Genomic DNA, 14,196 nt, shown 5'->3' with positions numbered 1-14,196 from the left:
TTGACTACATAGATATGGAACCATGAATCTGAAAGGACAATTGTATCAAATGTTAGGAGAGTCTCATCTAGAAAGTTTCAAAGATTTTTATTGTACTTAAACAGTTTTGTTTTTTGTTTTAAATAAAATACAGTTACATCATTTCCCCCTCCCCTTTCCTCCCTCCAACCCCTCCCATGTCCCTCCTTCCAGAACCTCTCAACCCTCCTCACTTCCTCTCAAATTCATGGCTTCTTTTTCTTTTATTATTATTGTTACATATGTATAAATGATACAAATACATAAATAGAACCTGATGAGTTTGAATAGCATGACACGTGTATGATTTCAAGGTTGACCACTTGGTATTGTGGCCAAATAAAAGATTCATCCCTAGGAAAGACTAATTCTCACTTTCTCTGAAGTCTCATTCATTGTCTGTAGGTTATTTATCTAAGGTTGGGGCCCCGTGTCATTTCCCACTTCCACTTGGGGTTGTCATTGTTCAGGTCTTATTTGGATGATCATATTGTCGAGGTATCATGGGTGTAGCTTCCATGTGATTTCTAGGAGACGCAATCTCACAGCAGACTTCACGGTCCTCTGGCTCTTAGAGTATTTCTTCGCCTTCTTCTTCAGTGTTCACTGAGCCTTAGGTGCGGGCGTTGTGTTGTCAATGTATCCTTCTCATCTGGGCAACCTACAATCAGTTGATCTCCATGTTTTGACCACTTAATGGTATTCCGTGATAGCCTGTTTCAGCTGCAAAGTGGAGCTTCTTTAATGAGGGGTGAGAGCTACTCTTATCTGTGAGTATAGGTTTTAGAAATCCGTTAGAAAGTTTTCTGGTCTGGTTAAGTGAGAGTAGTAAGTAGGCTTGCTTCTAAGACCTCACTAGCCCCGGAGAGTGGGGCCTGGTTTCCAGCACCAGGCATCTTTTTCTTCTCATTGACTAGGCCTTAAATTAGACAGCTATTGTTTACTACCGAGATACGAGTGTCACTATCACACACTTAGGGATATCTGGCTGTGCTGATGATTGTGGTTCATACGCATCACAGTTGATGCTTGCCTCCCTCCCTTGGCAGCTTGCATAGTACTTTCTGGAGCTTTGAAAGCTAGACCTCAGGGAAAAGACTTCGGGGTCAGATCCTGTGTCTGAAATGTCTGGAGCGTGTGTCTGCAGCAACAGGGACTTACCTCAATCCTTTGGGAGGCAATGAAGGGCAACAGCAGTAGCCTATGTTGTCTTGAGAATCTCTTGAATCCCCTTGACCAACAACTTGACAGAAGGTTTCTCATGTCTGGTGCTGACGTTTTTGTCATGTGATCTACGGCTCTTGTGGGGACATCGTCAGCAGGACTGGGATTGCCCAAGGCAAAGCCTTTGTTAAGAAATGATTCCAGGGGCTGTACATACTGCTCAGCAGTTAAGAGCTCTGGCTGCTCTTCCAGAAGACCTGGGTTCCATTCCCAGCACTCACATAGAGGCTCACAACCATTTGCAATTATAGTCCCAAGGGTTCTGATGCCCTCTTCTGGTCTCCATGGGTACTACATACATGCAACACACAGAGATACATGCAGGCAAAACATCCAAATGCATAATAATAATATTTTTAAACATTCATTTAGTTATTATGTATACAGTGTTCTGTCTGCATGTATGCCTGCAGGTCAGAAGAGGGCACCAGATCTCATTACAGGTGGTTGTGAGCCACCATATGGTTGCTGGGAATAGAACTCAGGACCTCTATAAGGTCTTAACCCCTGAGCCATCTCTCCAGCCCAATAATAATGTTTTCAAGGAGGAAAGAATCCAGCCTCTGCATTGACAGGCTAATGTGTGCCTGCCCTGTGCCTGCTCTGTGCCTGCCCCTCAGCTCACAGCTCATAGCACATAGTAGATGTCACTTTCCAGATGCAATTGTGGGGAGGGACTTCCTGGCTGTCAGTTCTTTGGCATGACAATAAACAAGAACACCTAGGTCACACAGTGATGCAACATTTTAACGATGGCTATGTCCACTTATGTTCCCATAAAATATCATTTGTTTTGTGCAAAATCACCATGTTCTAATTTTTAGGGCAGTTGTGTTGTTTTAATTAGCCAAGAAGAATAAACAGATTCGAAGACCAAGAAAACAGTTACCCTGACCCCAATATCTGCCTTGTCCTCAGAACCGCGCAGCTGTATTTATTTTCCCTCCACGAACCAGAGTCGGCGTTAAGTGATTTCACAACCACAGCCCAGTTTTCTGAGAAGGGACTCTGATGTGCTGCGTCTGGCAGTTTTAGGTCTTCAGAACTTCCCCTCCACATCACTCTAGTTTCTCAAACTCTAGAGGGAGGGCCCCTGGCAGCCTGAGTTTCGTCAGCAGAGGCCTTCCCACAGTCCAGCCTCTGCAGGGACCAGCAGAAATCTTAGGCCACGATCATCAGCTCTCCCCTTCTGTGTTTCAGCTACCTCCTACCACACCTCCTTCCATCCAAACCTGGGCTGGACACCCACAGCATGCGGCACCCCATGGCTAACACCATCCAGCGGGTGTTTAAGATGAGCTTCGTGCCTGTTGGCTTCTGGCAAAGGTTCATAGCACGGATGCTGATCAGCTTGGCTGAGATGGACTTGCAGGTAGCTTCTGAGAGGGCAAGGCGTGGGGGCGGAGGGGCTCCTAAAAGCACACTCTTGGGGGTAGACTGCAACTTCCGTGCTAGGGAGACTTAACTGAAGTTTGCTCTCCTGCACTGATATGACAGATGCAGGTTTGAGATGCAAACATAGCATGAATCCATTCACCTAGGCTGGTAATAGCAAGTTTGTACCCATATGACTTACCTACTCCCTCCTGGAGTTATGGTTGTCCCAAATGTTAGCCATTTCCAAGTCACCAGGGAGCTTGTTCTAGCAGATGCAGAATTCTCCCACCCCCGCCTCCCACCAAGTCACCATAGTTTTGGTACAGCAGCTATGAGCTGGGCCGAGAACTAGCATTTTTCATCATGCCCCAGAGCATGGTCTTGCTGTCCTGACTGTGTACTTTAACTTACCTGAGAGGAATCTCTAATTGACACAGCGCTTCTCCGATGACCCAATTTTAAAGTCTTGGTTGTAAGCACCCATACCTAGGGGTCATGATAAGGACAACTGACAGGAATTGTAAGTGATCTCTTTCGATCATGTGGGCCCTGGGGACTGAACTCAGGTGGTCAGTCTCAGTGGCAAGCATCTGGACTGAGCCATCTCACTGGAGAATCTGAGGACTGGAGTTAGACATGCATCCGATGGCCAGCTTGCATCATCTAGGCTCTGTAAAGCTCCCTGGTGATGCCACTCTGCAGCCAAGCATGGAACCACTGCTTTGGTCACAATGAAGAGCCAACCCACGGACTATGTTCTATGGGTCCAGCCAGAGTCATGGAGAGGCGGCCCGGCTGTCAATCGACACTAGTTTCATGCAAGACAGTAACACAGAAGTAATATTTGCCTAGAGCAGAAAGTAGTTCTCAAAGTGGGGTTCCCAGACCAGCCAAATTGACCTCACCTGAGATCCTGTGAGAGAGACTCATTGTCGAGCCCCAACTCCAGATCTACGACCTGGGAAACCTCAGGATGGAGCCCAGCTATTTGTTATTGACAAGACCTCCAGGGGGTCGTGACACACCCTGCAGTTTGTGAGTCCCTGGCATGCACTCCAACTGTTGAACTGTTGAGTCTTTTTGCCATTGATCTCTGCTTGAGTTTGCCTTTGCCACCCTCTAATTAGAGCACCCTTATTGAATTATAACTTCTTGGCTCAGTAAAGATGTTCTTTGATCTTTCCATTTATGGGAAGAAAAATAAACACAAGAGGCTGAAAGTCAATCAGAACCGTTACAGCCTGTGTTGTGGATTTTGGGAGGGGGTCTCTTTATGATGCCAAAATGATGCGCTGGCTAACAGAGTGGGCGCTGGCATTGTCTCGCCTAGGGCTCCATCTGTCCCTCTGTCCTCCATTTGAACTGTGTCCTGCAGTGTTCTAAGTGGGAGGTCATCGACCCCCACCCCCACCCCGCGCGCGCACGCGCGCATTGTGGGAGGCTGAGCTCACAAAGGGGGGCCCAGCTGGGTGGGGGCACCAACAGCCTGCCTGTCTGAGAAATCAATGCAGGATGAAATCCTGTTAAAATTCAGATGGAGGACAGAGGGAGAAGAGTTCAGCCTCAGCATTCATCAAAGACATGCAGATTCCCACAGCAATAGCTTCTCTATTTGTAGATCTGTCAGACCCACAAAGAACCCAGCAAGATGCCCAGCCCTGGTGGCAGTGGCTGTGAAGATTGCTTTTCCAAACCTCACGATGCACCCAGAGCTTAAACCTGTCAGACCCTACACCAGACATCCCACTGCAGAATGTCTAAACAGAGGCAACCAGAGAAACCTTCACGCATTTTTCATATTCATAGCGCTGTATTTTGGAGAGAGGAGAAGAGCCAACCTGGTAGAAAGGAACGGTTGGAGAAATCACTATCATCGCCTTAGGAAAATGAATTTTAAATGAGTTTTTAATGGCATGGTAACCCCGACGTTTTCAAAGCATACCTTGTTTTTCAATGCTTGTTATTCATGCTAGAGCCTGGGGCATGGTGGGCAAATCACTGAGCTATAACCCCCACCCCCACCCCGCCAGCCAAAAAGCATACAGAATGAGAAACACGAGCTGAAGTGCTGTTTTTACACATATGTGTAGCAGGAAAAGCCCCGGGACTCATACCTACCCAGATCTTAATGTTCTTCCTTGTGGGTGTCAAGTTATCTGTTGTTTAACTTCTCCCTTACGTTTTTCTGTGCGGTCCACGTTATCTAATTAAACGCTCACTTGTGAAGTCGGGGAGAAAAGTGTCCAGAGAAGAACAGCCTTTTTGTAATCGCTTGGAAAGTCTGTTCCCAGGGTACCCTGGAGACCCTTCCAGATCATGTGACCTTTGACTTGGCAGCTGGGATGAGCAACGAGGTGCGGGTGGGAAAACGGCGGCAGGGATTTATCGCGATGGGGCCAGGCCGGCCTCCTCAAGCGCTGCGCAAGGCCAGTGAGGAGCCCAGAATTCTTAAGCAGGGTCTTTTCTCTCCGTCTTTCAGCTTTTTGAAAACAAGAAGAATACCAAAAGCAGGAACCGGAAAGTCACCATTTACAGTTTTACAGGCAACCAGAGAAATCGCTGCAGCACATTCAGAGTCAAAAGAAACCAGACCATCTACTGGCAAGAGGGATTGCTGGTCACTTTTGATGGGGGTTACCTCAGGTAAGAACATCCGGGAGACCCACCTGCTGGGTCAGCATGGTACCCAAGCAGGGGCCCTGTGAGAGCCCTGACAGAGTGTTCTTCCATTTGGAGTCAGAATCTGCTCCTGAAAAGGGTTTATCATGACAGCTTGCTAGAAACAGAGACCCTCCCTGTGATTGTCCTGAGGGCCCCATCTTCCTACACTCCCTCCACACCTTCTTCTGAATAGGCTGAGGACAGCCACAACCCAGGATTTGAGTTCACTCCAATTGGAAGAGCAGGGACATGGGAAAGGTTGGTCATAAACACAGGTACCTAAACACAAGAGTCACCCCAATATCCTGCAGGGCACACAGACCCTTAGGGTCCCTGAGGGTTAAGTCTATCCTTGGAAGCAGGGAAATTCACCCCCCAGCTCCTCAATAGTTTGGCAATGGGCTCCTTTTCATTTCTGGCTTACAGTGTGGAATCCTCAGATGTGAACTGGAAAAAGAAAAAAAGTGGAGGAATTAAAATCATCTGCCAATCAGAAGTGAGGGACTTCTCGGCAATGGCTTTTATTACAGACCATGTCAACTCCCTGATCGATCAGTGGTTTCCTGGTAAGAGAATGTTCTGGAGCCAAGCTTTTGACCATGCTTAGAGATATGTATTTTAAATGAGAATGAGGCCGTCTCTGAGAAAGCGAAGTTGCCCCCAGGATTCAGCCCTTTGCTCAAGAGCCCGTGGGAGTCCTGCTCTGGGCTGAGGCAGGAAGTGCTGTGGGAACAGTGTGACCTACAGGAAATGGAACAGAACTAGGTCTCCTGGCTGCCTACAATATATGGGAGGGGGGGAATCTCTGAGTCCCACACATGATCCAAAGACATGCTTAGTGTGAGCCATATGTATGTCTCACATAAGTTGAAGACAAATGTATGCTTGACACCAGGAGGACCCAGATGTGGAGGTCTGTCCCTGGTGTTGGGGACAGTGAGGGAGGAGGTCAGTGCTGCAGTATCCTTTCCTCCTCGGTTACTCGTCCAGGTGGTGATCAAGACACCCACACAGCCCTTCTCGGACCCTTTGAATCCATTTCCCCGCTGAAAGTTTACCCAAAGAAAATACTTTTTGAAGTGAACCCCTAGGGGTCCTCTGTTTGTCTTGCTACTGGGGTGGACAGAGAGCAGATAGCAGGGAGAAGGCTGTGGGGGCAGCCGCAGGAAGGGAGCTGTGGGAAGAACCTGCTGAGTGAGCGCTGCTCCCCTACCCCTGCCCTGCAGCCTCTGGTTTCCAGAGGCCAAGGAGTAGAGGGTGGATTCAGGATGCCCTGTCTGTCACAGGAGCTTCTATGAGCTGGTCTACTCACCTGCCCCCAGAGCCTTCCATCCCAGGAGGATGACAGGACAGTGCTTAAGGATGTGGCAGGATGCCACTGGATACTTATTCCAGACATGGAGTCTGGCTTCTCTTAGCGTGTTGCTTCAAAGAACATGGAAAATGCCTTAGGTAGAGCTTCTCAGAGAAAATCAACCAGTGTGTGAGTCAAGGTGACTGGAGGGCTCTTAGCCAGCCAAGCCCCCTCCCGAGGCCTGTGTCAACTCTGTCCACTTTGTAGCTCCCTGCCAGCCCATGTCCCGCCTCAGTAGGTGCTGGGGATTTGGCAGATAGAGCAAGTAGACAGTAATCTGAGATAGAAGAAATTTGGCCAAGCGTTTGAGACAAGGTGCCCTAGAGCCAGCACCAGGAGCCAGTGGCCAAGAGTCTTCTCTCCCTGTGGATACCTGTGAATGTCAGATACACCCAGAACATCTAGGAATCCACACGGTCTTGTACAAAGCAAGCCACTGCCCTGTCCCAGGGTCCTTGGTGGGTGTTTTCTTAGCACTTACTAATGAGAGGGACTCAGAAACAATGTATCTCCTAATAGGTGAATCTGTGTCAATTGTCCAGCTTTCCTACGCTCTTTCATACCCATCATCCCCTGCATTTAACTTCCCCATAGCACTGCGACAGACCTTCTCTGTCTAACCTGTACTGACTGTGGTTAGGATAATGGACTGTCGCTCAGATCCAGCCCCAGCCATGTGAGTAAAGGCCTCACCTCTCTTGTCTTGCCCACCTCCGCCAGCCTGAGGGCTGCAGGATGCTTTTACTCTGGTCTACACTGCAGGGTAACTACTCCCTGGCAAATCCTTTGAGATCAACAATTTTACTATCCAAAAAGTCACCAGAAGGCAAGTATGGTTGGAAAATGCTGTAATCCCAATATTTGGGAAACTGAGACCAGAGAATCCTGAGTTTCAGGCCAACTTCAGCTACACAGCCAAACTCTGCCTTAAAATCAAAACCAAAGAGATAAGGCACCCCAGAATGGTACCAGATTTCTGGCTCCCTGGGGCCCAGGCAGGAGTTGGCAGGCCCTCTGATGTAAAGCCAACGAGGCACAGGGTTGTAGGGTACTGCTCAGAGGACCCACTCACATCCGGTTCACAGGAGCTGTCTCCTCCTCTGTCCCCATTTAGCCCTGACAGCCACAGAAAGTGATGGCACACCACTTATGGAACAGTATGTACCCTGCCCCGTCTGTGAGACATCTTGGGCCCAGCATGCAGATCCAAATGAGAAGTCGGAGAGTGTGCAATACTTCGATATGGAAGACTGTGTGCTGACAGCCATTGAGCGGGACTTCATCTCCTGCCCCAGACACCCAGACCTCCCAGTGCCACTGCAGGAGCTTGTCCCAGAGCTGTTCATGACTGACTTCCCAGCCAGGTATGCTCCATGGCCCCTCCCTGGACAAGTATGCAGGCTTTGCTCCTCTCCTACCAACTTACCGCACGGTGCCCTAACCATGGGGTGGCAGTGACTGTCCAGCCAGTCCTTCCTGCTGGTTTCTGGTCTGGTGACTTAGATCCCCATCCTAGGCTTCCTGAATGAAAGCAGACCAATGGCTTTCCATCCGAGCCCTCAGCAGGCCCTGCTGCACTTTGCACACAAAGCCACAGGGGCACCTGCTCTGTCTGCCCCCTGTGAGTTACAACCCTCTTTTGCTCAGCTGGTCCTCCTCAGAGTCCTACTTTGTCACCCACTGGAGAACAGAAGGTTGGTGAAGCTGTTCACTGTCCTTTGTGGAAAGGGCACACTCCCACACCTGCAGCCCCATCTTCCTTTTGGGGGGCAAATGCTGATGCCCAGTGCTCCAGGCACACTCTGGCTCCAGTTTATTCTACCTCCATCCTTCCAAGATAACTGGGGAGGGAAATATTGTGGAAAGAGACCTTGCTGGTCCCTTCCAAAAGGAAATGGCCACAAAATGTAAGTCCTCCATAAAATAGACTCTCTTTAGTGGATGGGAACCCACTCCTGTGATGTGGACTCTTGGGAACAGTCCTTCAATCATTTTGGATTTCAACCATTCCAAATCATTTTGGAGTTGTGGCCTACGATCACTGCCAATGGCATGCTATATCTGATTTCTTTAACAACTTCTTCTTCTTCTTCTTCTTCTTCTTCTTCTTCTTCTTCTTCTCCTCATCCTCCTCCTCCACCTCTTCCTCCTCCTCCTCCTCCTCTTCCTCCTCCTCCTGTTCTTATTCTTCAGGAGATCTATTTTTTTATGTTTCTGCACTGTTCCTAATGCCCATGGGGCACTCTCTGAATGCACAGCGTTGCTACTCCACATCCCACTTCCAGGGATCTATTGAGTCTAAGATGGGCCTGGGAGGTGGCTCAGCGGTAGCACATGAAGCCCTGTGCTCCACACCCAGTGGTAAAGGAGGAGAATTCACACAGCCTCACCCAGGCTCTTTCAGTGTCTCCAGTGGCCTCGTGATGGATGTCGCCAGCACCACTCCTGCTGAATGGCTTTTCTTCCCCCCTGGGCTCTTCGTGTGCATGCAGTTGTGTGTAAGCGTGGACCACATGTTTGGGAAGGCATTAGGTTAGGCACCCCTAAACACAAACCTTACAGCATGTATTCCTCAGAACAGAGACACCAATTAGTGGGCTTCAGAACTCCCTCTATGACTTCAAGAAGCCAGACTGTACGGTCCTTGCTGCTTTGGATCTAATCTCAGGCAGAGTAGAATTCTGAGATGAAGTTACCTGTTAGGAAGTGGGAAATCCCAAGAGCCTGAGCAGAAGTCTCTCCAGATAGAGGCTCAGGCTATCAGCTGGGGCCCAACCAGCCCTGGCAGGGGAGTTTGGCAGGCAGAGCTCTGCCCTGTGGCCCCTCCAGAACCCTGCACTTTTTAAGCTTGCATAGGCACTAACAGAAAGCCCTAGAATGGCCCTAGCACTCCCCTGGTTCCCACACCCCATCTTAGGTAGCTCCTGTGTACCTATACCTTCCAAGCAACGGTTTTATCAGAGCACTTGAAAAACACCCCCAGACCATGCTGAGCCATGCCAAGGCTGCAGTGGGTACAGGTAGCATGATTGATCTATGCTAAGTCTGGGCAGCTACAAAGCCTGTGCTTGAAAGGTGCAGAGAGCAAGTGTGTCTTCAGGACAGGAGGGCTTCCAGTGACCCTTGGCCTGGGTGGCAGGCACCTGGCACCAGTCCCTGATGAGGGCCTGCATAGACCTCAGTGGAGTGGGCCGCCTTTCTCCTCCCTGCCCAGCCCTCTCTCTCTTCTTTGCTCCATGTTTTGTCTTTCATGCCACGGTTTCTGAAGACAGAGAGGAGCCTCAGGAAGTGAGAGGCTAAGGGGTCCTGATGCAGGCCCAGAGTCGGTGAAGGGGTGAAGAAGGATACCCCACCTCAAAGTACCAAGCCCTGCATGCTAGCCCCAGCGCCACTAGAGCCAAAGTTGGCACCTCTGTACCCACAAATCTCATCCTGTCCCTTGCTCTATCTGAGCTTTGTGGGAGGCTCCAACTCTGTCCCATGCTCCTTAGCTTCTTACTCCAGAGCCATTGGGCCCAGAGGTTTCCACCAAAGGCTGAGGGGGGCAAGGAACAGCAGCCGTATTTTCTAGAAGCCCACAGAAATCTTGATTTTCACAAGGCTCAGAATACACAGACCAGCACAGTGGCTGAAATCGTGGAACCCTCAGCTCCAGCTGTGGAGACACTAGCTCTATATGACATAGTGTGGTGGTATTGTGTTCCCCAAAATATTGTGTACCCTAATAAACTTATCTGGGGTCAGAGAACAAAAAAGCCACTAGATATAGAGGCCAGAAAATGGTGGCAAACACGCCTTTAATCCTAGCACTCCAGAGGCAGAGATCGCCTGGATCTCTGTGAGTTCAAGGCCACACTGGAAACAGCCAAGCATGGTGACTCACGCCTTTAATCCTGGGAAGTCATGGCAGAAAGCAGAAAGGTATTTAAGGCGTGAGGACGAGGAACTAGAGCTGGTTAAGCTTCAGGCTTTGGAGCAGCAGTGTAGCTGAGATCCATTTGGATGAGGACTCAGAAGCTTCCAGTCTGAGGAAATAGGATCAGCCGAGGAATTAGCAAGGTGAGGTTGGCTGTGGCTTGTTCTGCTTCTCTGATCTTCTAGCGTTCACCCCAATACCCAGCTCCAGGTTTGATTTTATTGATAAGAACTTTTAAGATTCGTGCTACAACAGAAGATGATCTTACCTAATCATAAGTAGAAAAAAAACTAAGCTAGCAGTAAATAGTACAGTGTACCCAAGGGACAACAGCTCTCAAAGCACAAAAGCCTCATAGTAAAATGCAGAGAGGGATCCTTAGTCTATGCCCACTCTAATCAGAGAGCTCCCCTAAGCCAGGCTTCCTCAGCATCTCTCAAGGAGCCCCTGGGACGTGTCCACCACACAGAGGAGGAGAATGAAGCTTCACAAGACCGCATAGGCTGCTCAGGTTGACTGCCTGCCATGTGGTAGGCCCAGGGTCAGTCCACGAGGGGCTTTGAACTGTTATTCTCCCAGACGGGAAGCTCTCAGCTGAGTCCAGGACACAGGCTGCCTGAGGTTGGAGGCTAACCCCTACGCTGTGTGTGCCACAGGCTCTTCCTGGAGAACAGCAGGCTGGAGCACACGGAGGGTGAGAGCAGCATCCTGGGTCAAGGCGGCAGTGGCACTGTCATCTACCGGGCCCGGTACCAGGGCCAGCCTGTGGCTGTAAAGCGGTTCCACATCAAGAAGTTCAAGAACTCCGCTAATGCCCCAGCAGGTAACGGGGTTGTAGCCAGCACTTTTTTCTTCAGATCCATGAACTCTCTTGCGTCCAAACTCCAGGCCACCACAGGGAGGACAGAGGCCATGCATGCACCTGGGGCAGGAGGTTAGGATTACTGGGGAGCTGGTATGGCTGGTGCAGCTCTGCTTTGTGCCTGGCTTGACAGGTTGTGGAGTACAGGTTAGAGATCCAAGCTAAGTGAGGCCTGGATGCTGCTACCTGCCTAGACAGATGTGTGTATCAGCAGAGACCACTCCTGCTGTTTCTATCAGCTTTGTGCCTTCCAAAGGCCTGGCACACATGGAAAGAGTAGTCACTATCAGGTAGAGACCTCATCTGCAGGGTTCCTCCAGCCTTCTCCTGTGCAAGCAGAAAGCTGTACAATGAAATGTAGTTGTTTTTTTTTTTTTCACTCTTTGGGGCCCCATGACCCATCTCCCAACTAAACACACAGAGACACTTATTCTTACTTATAAATGCCTGGCCTTAGCTTGGCTTGTTTCTAGCCAGCTTTTCTAACTTAAACTATCCCAATTTTTTCTCTTTAATTATGTTTTGCCTCTAGGCTCTTTACCTTTCTTTATTCTATATATCTTTCTTCCCTTCTTACTCCACAGCTGGCTATGTTGCTGGGTGGCTGGCCGTGGCATCCTCCTCTCCTCCTTTTTTCCTTCTCCTCTCATTTCTTCCTATTTCTCTCTGCCTGCCAGCCCTACCTACCCTCTCTCCTGCCTAGCTATTGACAGTGCAACCCTTTACTAGAACAATCAGGTATTTAGACAGGCAAAGTAACACCGCTTTACAGAGTTACACAAAAGGAGCATAAAAGAATGCTACACATCTTTGCATCATTAAACAAAAATTCCACAGCATGAAAAATGTAATGCATCTTCAACTAATATTCCACAACTATGAAAGACAAGAGATGGGGTAAGTCCTGCAGCTATTTGGAATGCACTCTTCCCACTATCCCCACATCCTACCCCCCTCAAAGAACGCCACCAAGATGCAGCACACTCAGCTCTGCATGTCATATGCAGTCCAAGAATGCTTTCCAGGGGGAGGGACCATCAGTACCTCTGTTAATCCGTTTCTGTTGCTACCACAGAATACCACATGCTGGGTAACTGCTACCCAAAAGGGAATTATTTGGCTTGAGTTTCTGGGGTTTGAGAGAGCCAAACGCTTAATGCTGGAGGGTCTCCATACTATGGGATCATCCCAGAAGGCAAAGAGTGAGAGAGTGGTGAGCCAGAGATCAAGTAGGGGGTGGATTTCCTTTTCTAACAAGCCCACTCCCGTGATAACTAACAGTCTTGAAATGGCTACATTCAGTTTTGTACACATGAATGTTGAGGGTGGATGGGTGGAGGGAACACATTCTAACCATAGCGCCACGCAGTGCCCAGCCCAGGCCACCTCACTCCAGCCAGCTGAACTGCCCCTTATTCAGGATAAGTGACCTTGCAATCGCAGAGCCCATGTATGTTGTTCTTTGGTAGAAAAATTAGAATCATAGGAAATTACAAAGAAATCAGAAAGGGAGAAACCAATTTGCGATTCTTTGAAGAGAATGTAGTATTGGTGAAATTATTAAGGCCACTCCATGTAGTTAAAAGGGAGGTTTATTTTGTGGGCTAACTTACAAATGAAGAGGTAGGTTGCAGGGTCTGGCAAAGGTATAGCGCAGTCCGGCGGTGTTCTCTGGAGAACTCTGCTCGGTCTACCTCCAGCGTCCAGGGTCCGGGAACCAAGAGAGAGACCTCTTCCCGATCCTTGGTCTTCCGCTTCCTCCTCCACCCTTCCTTGTGGGCGTGACTATTACCAAAGCCTCAATGGGGGTTGGAACTTCCAGGCCAATGCTGGGATGGCTATCCACTACAATGTAGTTTTCTGCATTGGTCTAAACAGACTTGGTTGACATACCTCAGATTTAAAAAGTACCCTGAAAGTCCTGGACATGAGCAGGATATTAGAATTCAGTGGCGTTCCCATGCACAGCAGTGACCATCAGGAAATAACTGCCATCGCAGTAATTAAAAACATTTGGAATTATGATTAATCCCAGTATCCAAATCCCAGCCGGGCAGTTTGACTAAGGGACTATCAGATGCACATGTGCTGAGCCAAGGCCAAAAGCTGACAAAGGAATGAGGCCAACCTCACAAACGTCATGAATAAATCTACAGGGCTCATGGCCGGTTTCTTCCAGGGCTTCATGCAGGCCTGCCTAGGAAGCAGAAGAAGCCTGTGGGCTCAGGAAGTCAGCACATAGCAGAGAAGACATTGCTGGTCAGAGGGAAGATGGCACACTCACTAACTGGGGTAGAGATTAAGATCTTATCCACCCTGTAATAAAATAAGTTCTCAATGGGTCAGAGAGCCAGTGTGAGAATGGACCCTTTCCCTTAGGAGGCAAATGGCCAGCCCACTCACAGTCTTGCACAATCAGGGAGGGGACCACCAAGGCTTTTTCATTTCACCCCAATAGTCCCCAACTTTAAAATCTGTGGGGAAAGAATGCAAACAGGAAATAAAACGGTCAGGACTTGGCTATACCCCACCTAGTGGCCTCAGAGACAGATGATCCTCTGTGGACTGGCCACCAGCAGGGGTGCTGTCCTGAGCCTCTGGGGTCTCCTGCAGGCCATCATATAAGAGATTCATGAATGTCAAGGGTTGTGGAGGGACTTACAGCATGGCTGAATTCCACTCATCCCTGCTCTAGACCTTTCTCCTCTAATGTGAATGCCACCGGCCAGTAGCCATGGACAAATGTCTCACCAGTTGATGACAACCAGGGTGGCTCCCACCTTT

At 49.1% G+C, this 14,196-nt stretch overlaps 1 protein-coding gene across 1 annotated transcript in view; it reads left to right on the top strand.

The window, feature by feature from the left end:
• The window catches only part of Lrrk1 (leucine rich repeat kinase 1), a 135,693-nt gene that overhangs the window by 102,139 nt on the left and 19,358 nt on the right, over nucleotides 1-14,196 (top strand). The window contains exons 21-25 of the mRNA XM_036175835.1: nucleotides 2,443-2,614; nucleotides 5,099-5,262; nucleotides 5,707-5,846; nucleotides 7,749-7,998; nucleotides 11,207-11,373. Coding sequence (XP_036031728.1) covers nucleotides 2,443-2,614; nucleotides 5,099-5,262; nucleotides 5,707-5,846; nucleotides 7,749-7,998; nucleotides 11,207-11,373 — 893 coding nt within the window. The remainder of the gene's footprint in view (nucleotides 1-2,442; nucleotides 2,615-5,098; nucleotides 5,263-5,706; nucleotides 5,847-7,748; nucleotides 7,999-11,206; nucleotides 11,374-14,196) is intronic.

The sequence above is a fragment of the Onychomys torridus genome, chromosome 1, assembly GCF_903995425.1.
Source record: "Onychomys torridus chromosome 1, mOncTor1.1, whole genome shotgun sequence".
Taxonomy (NCBI): Eukaryota; Metazoa; Chordata; class Mammalia; order Rodentia; family Cricetidae; genus Onychomys; species Onychomys torridus.
This window is presented reverse-complemented; position numbering and strand designations above follow the sequence as displayed.